General features: G+C 48.6%; 1 protein-coding gene across 1 annotated transcript; it reads right to left on the bottom strand.

Moving 5' to 3' along the window:
* Positions 1-385: 385 nt before the first annotated feature.
* On the bottom strand, positions 386-2734 carry LOC109787318 (uncharacterized). Its single transcript, XM_020345885.4, has 2 exons — positions 2552-2734; positions 386-1791 (listed from the first exon to the last, which is right to left on the bottom strand). The coding sequence occupies exon 2, from the start codon at positions 1767-1769 to the stop codon at positions 615-617; it is 1155 nt and encodes a 384-aa protein (XP_020201474.1). The 5' UTR covers positions 1770-1791; positions 2552-2734; the 3' UTR covers positions 386-614.
* Between the last annotated feature and the right edge of the window lie 7518 nt (positions 2735-10252).

Raw genomic sequence — 10252 nt, 5'->3', positions numbered from 1 at the left:
TCCGACACATTCAGTTGTTAGCATATATACACTACTTGTCAGATTTTCGCTGCATCAGATCATTCTAGCCAGTTGCATAATTCACTAGGATGAGGGACATAACTAAACTGCAGTGGCCAGTCCTGTAGCAAACCTGAAAATTTATATCATAACTGAACTGCAGAATTTCACTGCATCAGGGAATTTATATCTTCACTGAGATGAGGCACAGAACTATACTAGCAAACAATGACAAGCTTATCCATACAAAGCTCAAGTACAAGCAGAAACATTAGCTTCTCCTCGTTGAAACAGGGGAGACACTGAACATATGCTACTTTCGTTATAGAAAAAAAAGCATAAGTGGTCAAGTACACCTAATAAAATATTAAACAGGGAGCACAGGTTGGTAAAAGTCGGATAACCGAGTTATTCTTCTAGTAAAGCCAGTGCCAACACCACAAAAGTTAAAACTTATCAAGTTCAACAAACAAAATACAGGAGCGGAGGGAGCAGGAGTGAATACCACGAGTAGCATATTCTACCCATGCATGCAGCAAAAACCAATGTCTACTCCCTGGATCTCAAAGGGAAATCTCAGATGAAGCTGGTGCTGGCTGGCAGGCACGGATCATTTATTGGCCATCCGAGTAGAACATGCTTGGGTACAGCCAGAGCGGCCGAACTGATGACTGCACTGGGGTGCTTCCAAAGCCTGCGGGTTCAACGCGTGTTGGTCGTGTTGGTCTATCCTGCAAGCGATCTGGCCTGCCACACAGCCTATAGAGATACCAAGGTCGAGCTGTACGAGCAAAGTACACGATGTCGCTCCTTCCTCCCCATAGCTCCGGGCTCATGCAAGAAAGTGCCGTGCTCTTCGCTTCCGCCCCTACAAACAGTGCCCGCTCGCCCAGCTTCTCCACTGCCACCCGTGTCGCGGGCTCGGTTGACATGTCGAGGCGGTGGAACTCGCCAAAACTGAGAATGAGAAGCATATCACCACAAACCACAAGCCTTCCTACCACCGGCCTTCCTCCCACAGGCTTGGTTTTTATCTCCTGCAGGCCATGCTGAGGGGCCAGCTGCAGAGCGTAGGATCTCCCATAGCTATTCGAGACAATGAGCTGACCATCCAACTCCACAAAATGGTCTATTACAAACTGACAAGGAAGCTGGAGTTCGGACCAAGAGTCGTTTCCAACATGCAGATCAAGCAGGAAGGACTCGGTACTGACAAGGAGATGTGAGTTGGGTGATGCAAGTGGGGCTGTTAGAATGCCAGCCAAGTGAAGTTTTGAACATCCAGCATGGGATGGGAGACGTGGAGTTGCGACCTCGTCGCCGGTGAACACATCGATGATGCGACAGTATCCGTTGCAGTAGTAGATGAGCTTACCATAGGAGGATCCAATAAATGTCATCTTCTCCAGGGTATCTTGAGGGATCCAGCAGCGAAGGGCGGCGTTTCGGTTGGCTGGATCAACAACCTTACATGGGTATAGCTCACGACAACCACTGGTACAAGGAAGAAGCGGACCTTGTGCACGAATATGGGGCTGGATGAGGAGAGGTGGTAATTTTGTGAGGAACGTGGATTTTGATGGGTACGAGGAGAAGGCAGAACGCCACGAGGGGCATGTCGCGGCGAAGCCAAGAAGGTCTCGGAAGGAGCCCAGCCGATCAACGATGGAGTGAAGCAAGCAATCTGGGAGGTCAGGCCAGCCTTGGGGTACGAAAAAGGTAGGGCGTCCGGGGAGAGAGACGGCAGGCAGTTTGCTGGGCCTCTGCATGATGTGCTGTTGATGGCAAACTCTGCAAGCAATAAAAGAAATTGTAAGCTACTACTAAGCAGATTAAGAAATACAAGGCGGATAGCATGTTAATCGGAACCATGGGTAAGCAGATGATATTCTGCAGGTGAAACATCTATATATGCCTGTGTATCAAAGAAACTTGCTATGTACTACCAGGAATAAGAAGCATGGATAAATAAACACGTGATACTTGTTCAGATGAAATGTATGCCCATCAACCAAGGGAACTTGCTATAGACTAAAAACAAGAGTCTAATCCGGTTACATTTCGGTGGGTGGTGTTCAGGTTCAGAATAAGCTAATAGCAAGAAACTTGGTTATGGAAATATGTGTCCTTGGTTTTCTTTTCTTTTATTTGTGAAGCACATCTGAAGATTCAGAACATTTCGATGCTAGTGTCTTTCTTTCTGCTAGCAGCATACATCTGTACGTTCAGCATCTGCACATCGACAAGTGCTGCTCTAGCCCTCTAACTGATGATACGGCTGCATTAAAATGTTGTTGAGAAGTTTCTCAATCTTTCATTCCCTTCCATCGAATTCGCTCAAAACGGGGGACAAACCAAAACTGAATCCAGGTCAGAGTATCCCAAATCGCAGCGCTAGCTGAGCCGAAACCTCGATTAGTCCACTCAATCTACTCTAAATCTACTCTAAATCTTACGCCAGAATCCACTAAAACATCCAACAAGAAGCGATTCATCCAACCAAGAACCAGCTAGGGTTTCTGCGCAGGGGGGGAGGGAGAGCGAGCCTCACGGGTGGGGTGGGGTGGGGAAGAAGACGGCGATGCCGATGCGGTCGCTGGCTGTCGCCGGCTGTCTTCCTCTCCAACGGTTGTCGCCGGGAACGGGAAGGATCTGCTCTGCTCTCTCGCCGGCCTTTGCTCCTCTTCTTGGGAGGGTGGGGGAGATGTGAGCACTACTGAAGCTGAAGCAGAAGCACGGTGACGTGACGGAGCAGAGTGCACTCTGTTCTGCAAAACGACACTTCGGGAATGGATTGGGATTCAGATAACCAACGGCTCCGATTCGATTCGTCCCAGCACCTACTTGATAGATCAACGGTGGACAAGCATCTAAATGCTTACCGTCTTAACTTTATTACTACCTTGATTGATTGATTGATTACCCCCATAACAGTTAACTAGCCCAGCCACAGCCACATGGAATGTGTGATAAGAGCAACTCCAACCGGGCGACCCGTTTTGTCCGCCCACGTCCGTCTGGGTCGTCGCGGACAAAAATGATGGTCCAACGTGCCGACCCATTTCCAAAACCTGTCCGCTTCGCGTCCGCGCGGACCCATTTCAGGCCCAAATTTGGGTCTGAAATGCGTCGGCACGGACGCGGCGCACGTCCCCTCGGTGTCCACCGCGGCTCCACATGTTGACCGGCCAACAACCTCAAGCGGTCATAATTAACGCGGCCATCTACCAAGGGCTTGGCTGGCAGTGTGTGGAAGGACCGCGTGCGTAATTTTAGGACTTTTGGACATCTTTGTGTGGATAAGCTTGTCATCGTTTGCTGAAGTGTAGTGGTAGGATGACTCACAAGATGAATTAGATGGTGCAACCTTAGTACGAAAATATAAATCCCCATTTGATCGTGACCGGGGCTGGCCACTGCAGTATACTTCTGTGCCTCATCTCAGTGAAGATATAGATCCCCTTGGATCGTTAGCAGCAGGACTGTTTAGTTATGTCCATCGTCCACATTTCATTGCATCCAGTTAGATATCCGCCATGCCAAAAGGGAAATGCTACTGTTTGTTGCCTCGATGTCTCACTTTCATTTTTGTCCAGAGTTTTTCTGGTTTCTTTCTCATTCATGCCGTACATGTGCTTGTCAGCAGGTTTGTTTCTTTCTTGCACGAGCAGATGGAGCTAACGAAAGGCTTACCACCCAATGTGTTCAAGGAACACTTAGCCGGCATGGGTTTAAGGGAAAGCCTTATGATTCCTGGATAGGCCCAAAAGGAACAGAATTTGTTTCTGAACATAACGTATGTTGTAGTTGTATGATTCTATCGGCAATTAAGCTGTGATGATGAAACATGCTCTATGTACCAATATGTGATGAAACAAATAAACTAGAAAGTATAAAGTTAAAAGTAAAGTTGAGATCAAGGGGGAGAATGTTAGGTTGATCTCTCTCCCGTTCGAGCCCAACGGGTCGAACGGGCCCCTGACTCGCGCCCTGATCGGGGGCGCCCAACCAAACCATGGTTGGTGGGCCCCTGTGACCCGCGCTATATAAACAGAGGTGGGGGTAGGGGCACGACTTACGAGGTTAATCGCTGCCATAATCCCCACCTACAATCCCTACCGATCTAGGGTTAGCGCGGTGCTCACGGGAAGCTCCACCACCGCCGCCGTCCACTCTCTGTCCACATCGTCACCGGCCCCTACTTCACCATGGCCGGCACTGGATCGAGCTCGTCTGGACAGGCAGAAGGTAGGTTCACCGGAATGATCTAACCTATCCGATCGAAAGAATCGATCAGGTAGGAGTAGCACCACTTCACTTGCTTTTGCCGGGGACATGCTTTCGTGGATCAATGAAAGAATTGAGTGGCTAGATAGATGGCCAGCTAGTAATGGCCTTGATCCAGGACAGGAGGCCACATGGCCGCCATGGTAGTAGCCTGCCTGGTACTGCCTCCTCCTCCTCCTCCTCCTCCTCCTCCTCCTAGTAGTACACATGTTGGAGCCACTCTCGTTTCTACTAGTACATTAAGAGCTAGACCTAACACTAATAACCCCAGGCAGAGGCAGAGGCAGGGCAGGCACCAGGTGCACAAGCTGTTATTTCACTATGACCACACACCGCCTGAGAGCAGGATCATGAATATCAATCCGTCACGTAATACCAAAACGCGATGGAACGGAATGGAACGGGATTCAGGCAACACAACAGGAGAACACTGAAGAAATCTGCCTATAAATCCGCCTGAATCTTGCGTTGAGGACACGCTGCTGAATCTTGCGTTCAGGACACGATGCCTGAAAGAATTTACCCAGCAGGAGGTAGTAACAACAATTACTATGGCGATTAACAAGGACCACTGTCACGCACACGCCTGCCTGCATCCATAAATCTATCTGTGCATCTATCCATGCGCTTGTCCCGTACTCCTTCCATCCGGAAATACTTGTCCTTAAAATGAATAAAATAAATCTATCTATAACTAAAATAAGTCTAGATACAACCATTTCGAGGACAAATATTTCCGGACAGAGGGAGTACCTGTGAAACAAGGCGTACGTGGTGAAGACACAAATTGTTGTGCAGGCAGGCAGGGACGTGCGTCTTATCTACTGTCTTGAGTCATTCAGAAGATGCATCTTGGCATTTGACTGCCTGCCTTCTTTAGCCAATTCTCTCCCGGCCGGGAAGAAGAAGATTTGGACTCTCGGTGGCAGGCACGCGTGAGTGCGTGCGTGGACAAGGACAATTAATGCATGGTGCATTATTCCACTCTGGCCATTGCCAAATCAGTACCGCTGGCATGTGAAAGAAATTAAACAAAAGAAAAAAAAAATCACCAAGTACGTATGCCTGAAGAATTTGTTTGTTCAACGGGCAGGGCAGGTGTGCTTGGCTGCCGATCATACTACATGTGAGCAGAGCACCAGGGATGGGCATAGAGGTGTGGGGTTGAGTGCATAGATATCATTGGCTAGAACCTCCCCGCATGCTCGTGCGCTGAAGCTTCTCCTTGTATTTTATTTCTCTGTCTGAAGAGAAAAGAAAAGAAAAGAAAAAGTTTCTTTCTTCAGTGAGATCTAGTACTTGTTTTTTCTTCATCTACTATTGATCTGGTTCAGTGATCTTGTGGCTGGCTAGATTTACGGCGCGTCCTCCTCTCTCGGCCACTCCACGGTGCAATCTTGCATCTCAGACTCAGAAACCTGTGAAATGGAATCTTCCGGAGCAAGTAGCCGTGATTGTCGCATGGATCTATCAAGACAAGAGCTGCACCTAACACTAAACCCCACGGCATGCATGCATCACTTATTTTGGTAGTATACTACACAAGCACAAGCTTTTACCTGCTCTACCACCTGGGTTGATCAGCATGCTATGTATGTATGTATGCTCTCTGGCCAAGATGTGGATCCATAGCGCGTCGTAGGCGAGGACAACACATTATTGTCTCAAGTTGATCATTGCTACTATCACCAAATCGGCAGAGCAGCTTGTGAATGAATGAATACCAGCAGGCCCTCCGTTCCTATTTGAAAACAGAGGTGCTGTACTATGGTATGCCTGAATGATTTAGCTAGCAGGAGCACCACATCTTCTTTTTCTTCCCCCCCGCCCATCTTAGCCAGGTAGTATCAAGTTTTAGGACAGAATGTACTAGGGCACGATGCAACGACATTAACCAGAGCCTTTCCTTCTGATAGAGCTTCTTCTGTGGTGGTCTCTAATCATCTAGTGAGGGCCTTCGCAGATCTCGCGTCAAACATGAGACTTTTGTGATGTGGAATGTACCATGTTCATTACTATCTCATGGGGAATGTACCAGGTATATTTTCCATTAGTTTGATAATTCATCATTGAGTGAAACAAGGTCAGAGGAACCCAGCCCCGTGTCGCGTGTCGCCCCCCCCCCCCCCCCCCCGGGCGACACGGGTGCCAAACCGTAGCCACTGCCAGACCCAGCCCCCATCCTCTTCCCCTCCCCTCACCGTCGCCGTGGTGCCGCCGGCGGTGGGATCTCCTTCACCCTCACCTGGATCAGGGGTCGCGGGGGTTTCCTCTTCGGGCGCGTCGGTGGACCTCGGTGGCCTGGCACAGCGGGTGGCATGGAGGCGGTGGCGGGGCGGGGCGGCGCGGCCTGCTGGCTGGTGGCGGCACATCGCGGTGGAGTGCTTGGGCCGGTGGCGGCCCGGCGCTCTTCGCGGCGGGGCTCGATCTGGGCTGATCCGCGTTGGCTGGGTGCGGGGGCTGGCTGACGTTGCACGTCATGAGGATTGCTGGATTGGTGCGGCGACGGGCCTGGACAGAGCTATCAGCGGTGAGTTGGTGTGCTTTGGTGGTGGCGGCGGCGCGAGCCCACGGACAGTTGGTGGCGGCGGCGCTGTGGTGGCTCGACCAAGATCGAGTCTTGGCGAGCAGGAGAGTGGCCGGTCACCTCTGCGCGATGTGGTGGGTGGCGGTGCTCTGTGACTACTTTTGGTCTAGGCGGGGAGTTTGGTGCGGTGTCCGGGGTCCTCTTGGTCGTGCAGTCGGTCGTCGGTCCTCAGCTTTGTGACTACTTTGCTTAGAGCAGCGGTGGTGGCGGTGCAAGGCGAATTGGACGGTGTTGCCCAATTCCAGAAGGCGTGGTCATGTGCGATGTGCGGATGAAAATCTTGCTTGGCTTCTGTCGGGCCGACGGCGATGGCACCCGTGGGTGTCATCCCCTTCTTGGAGGCGTCGCCGAGGCGTGTGCCCATGCCCTTGCTCTCTTGAAGTTGGTGGATGTCTCCGGGCGAAAGCCTCGACTCGATGTTTGATCGACACATTGGGGGCGCCCTCGACGTCGTACCTCTGTTGGGAGCCCTGTGTATGGAGGCATGGATGGGTCCTTATTGCTCTTCTCCGGTGTCCGCCGCTGTCCTTTGTTGGTCCTTTGCGGCGCTATGTACGCTTGTCGGCGGTGTGTCCAAGACGGCGCTTCCCTCAGATCGGAGCAAGTCTTGCCTTTCACCTGCCACTTTCGCTTAGGGCTCAAGGTGGAACAGTGCGTCGACAAGCGATGTTCTAGGAAGGTGGTTGACTTCGGAGGCGTCCGGCGTCGGTCGAGACGCGGTGTGTGTGCCGGCCGAGTATAGGCTCTTATGTGTTGTAGCTTGATTTGTGGTGTTGTCCATTCGTGGACGTGTTCGTGAGTGGTGTGGTGTGCGCTACGCTCATTGTCCGCAGCGAGTGATAGTTTCTTGTAATTTTAATTCCGCTTTCTATAAAGCTATGATACACCTAGACGTACTCTCAGAAAAAAAATTATTCTCTCATGAATTACTGCTGCCCCTATGGTGGTACTACTTCATGTGGGACTTGCAGCATGAGTGAATTAATAATAAAGCAGCTGGCTACTCCACCATGAAATGAATCCATGTCACATGGCTTGGCACCACTCCACTCCTAGTACACATGTCCAGCCATTGTTGTTTATTCATTTTTAGGAATAAATTATAAGAGCTGGCTTTTGTATGTACACTTATGGTGAGGCAGAGGCACGAGGCTCGCGCATGCCAATGTTGTCATCTACTCTAGCTAGCACCAACAAACAAAGCCGGCCCGCCATGGAATGGAACGGAATGCAACAAGAGAGTCCAGAGAATGCGTCTGTCAGTTACTAGTGCACACCAGATCCATGCTTGCTCTTCAGCTACCCAACAAGAAAACAGAGAGATTGTTGGATGCGCAACTGCTTTCCCCCGTGATTTGCTTCCTCAATGCCCGTTCGGTTGGTTCATGTGAATCATGGGCACGGGGCAGAGGCAGGGTGTGTGCGCGGTTCATCGTTCATAATTTCACATGAATCAATGCTAGCTTGTAGTACAAATTGTTGATCCTGATAATAACTTATGCGGCGCAGATTAGTTAGCTCTACATGTTTCTCGTCAAATAATTATACTAATCATGGGTTGATACATTCAGCAGCAAATGCTTTCATACCCCCTTTTCGAAAAAGAAAAGAAAAACAGCAAATTCTTTCAGAGAAAACAGAGCATGGCAATGGCGAAAATGGAGGAGGAGGAAGAAGACGGCAATGACGGAAATGAAGGAGGAAGAAGACGGCAATGGCAATGGGGTACTGTACTACTGACTGTGGACGAGGAAGAAGAGGCTGCCGTTGGGGTAGTAGTCATAGATGAGCAAACGCTCCTCCTTGGCCTGGAAAGAGATAAATACACCTGGGTCATTGAAGTTGAGGCCGAAGCACACTACCGCATCACCGTAGCTCGGTATTCTATCTACATGGCACTTCATTGACTGGTCAGATAGTGTAGGTGGCACCTAGTGCAACATGTCATCACACAGCACACACGCACACAACCAATGGAAAGCACGCGCGCACACAAGCACGTACAGAGTACCCACTAGGTCGTGCATCCCCAGCCGCCTCTACTCCTACCGCGCACGTTGTTTATGAAGCTGGAGGCATGCCTGACAACGATGGGCTATGAGAAATTCTTGTTTTATTATTTTTTAGTAGTCTTATATTTTTTTTTCATTTTGATGAGCCTCGCTTTGAGGAATTCATGGAATATCCAATTTCATGGAATTAATAATCAATCAATCAAGAAAGGATATGAGTCTACTGCTTACAAGAAAATATCCCATGATAGTCAATATGGGCCCTCGACACCCATCAATGCACGGTGTTCTTCGACCGATTGTTACTCTTGATGATGAGGATGATTGTGAACCCATATTAGGCTATTTACACAAAGGAATGAAAAAAATTGTGGAAAGCCGAACTATTATACAATAATTACCTTATGTAACAAGGATATAGAGAGATCGTAGAAAGGGATAAGATAGTTATTTTCACAAATAACTTGTTGTAGATTCCTTAACTCAAGAATGAAAAAAAAGAATAAAAACAAGATGAAAAATGTACAACCGACGAGTTGGACAGGGGTGTGGCTATATCTCGCTTATAACAAGATGAAGGCCAGTGAGTGTCGCCTCAAGGAAAACCCCAGTGGGCTGGCTAGTGGTAGGTTTGTGCTTATGGCCGAGGGTAAAGACCATAGTATAGAAAATATCTATATAACATTGTATGACCAATTGTATATATTTGGAAAAAAAATTATAGCATTTGAAAAAACTGTTTCAGCGCGTATTAGGAAAAAAATACACGTATTAAAAGAAGTTAAAAAACAAAAGGTTTGAAAAAAATGTTAAAACGTCTATCTAGAAAATGTTGAACGTATACGAAATAAATATTTTAGATGTGTATGAAAAGGTTTGTAAAAATGTTAGACGACATGTATTTTTTGATTTTTTTTTGAAATAATTGTATTTTGAAATGTGTTAAAGTGTATAAAAAATTGTTTCTTATGCACACGGAAAATGTACAATGTATTTATAAAAACTAGAGGCTGAATAATAAAACTAGAGGCGTGGAAGGAATGGATGAACAGTTTGCGGCTGCGGGAAAGAGGATCTTGGTCAACTGCCACTGCCATGGCTGGATCGGCACGCGAGCACGAGGCATCCTCCATGGATACAGATTCCTCCCTGCCGCTCTGCAGCAAAGAAGAAAGTAAGGAAGGGAATATTACAGTCAGTAATTACACTGTTAGTAAAATGGGCGTCCGTCAGGCTTTCCACAGCCCCGAGGAGCTCTGCTCAGCCACCCCATTGACCCACTTATTACTGACCCAAGTGTGATAGAGGTGGGTGGGTGGGGATAATCACTGTGCTGTGCTGCCTCCTCTGATTTTACCACCATGCT

Source organism: Aegilops tauschii, chromosome 6 (genome assembly GCF_002575655.3).
Source record: "Aegilops tauschii subsp. strangulata cultivar AL8/78 chromosome 6, Aet v6.0, whole genome shotgun sequence".
Classification (NCBI taxonomy): domain Eukaryota; kingdom Viridiplantae; phylum Streptophyta; class Magnoliopsida; order Poales; family Poaceae; genus Aegilops; species Aegilops tauschii.
Note: the sequence above shows the minus strand (reverse complement) of the source record. Positions and strands in the feature narration are given on the sequence as shown.

Coding starts and splice junctions, on each gene's coding strand:
- LOC109787318 (XM_020345885.4), bottom strand. CDS start 1,769: ATGCAGAGGCCCAGCAAACTGCCTGCCGTCTCTCTCCCCGGACGCCCT.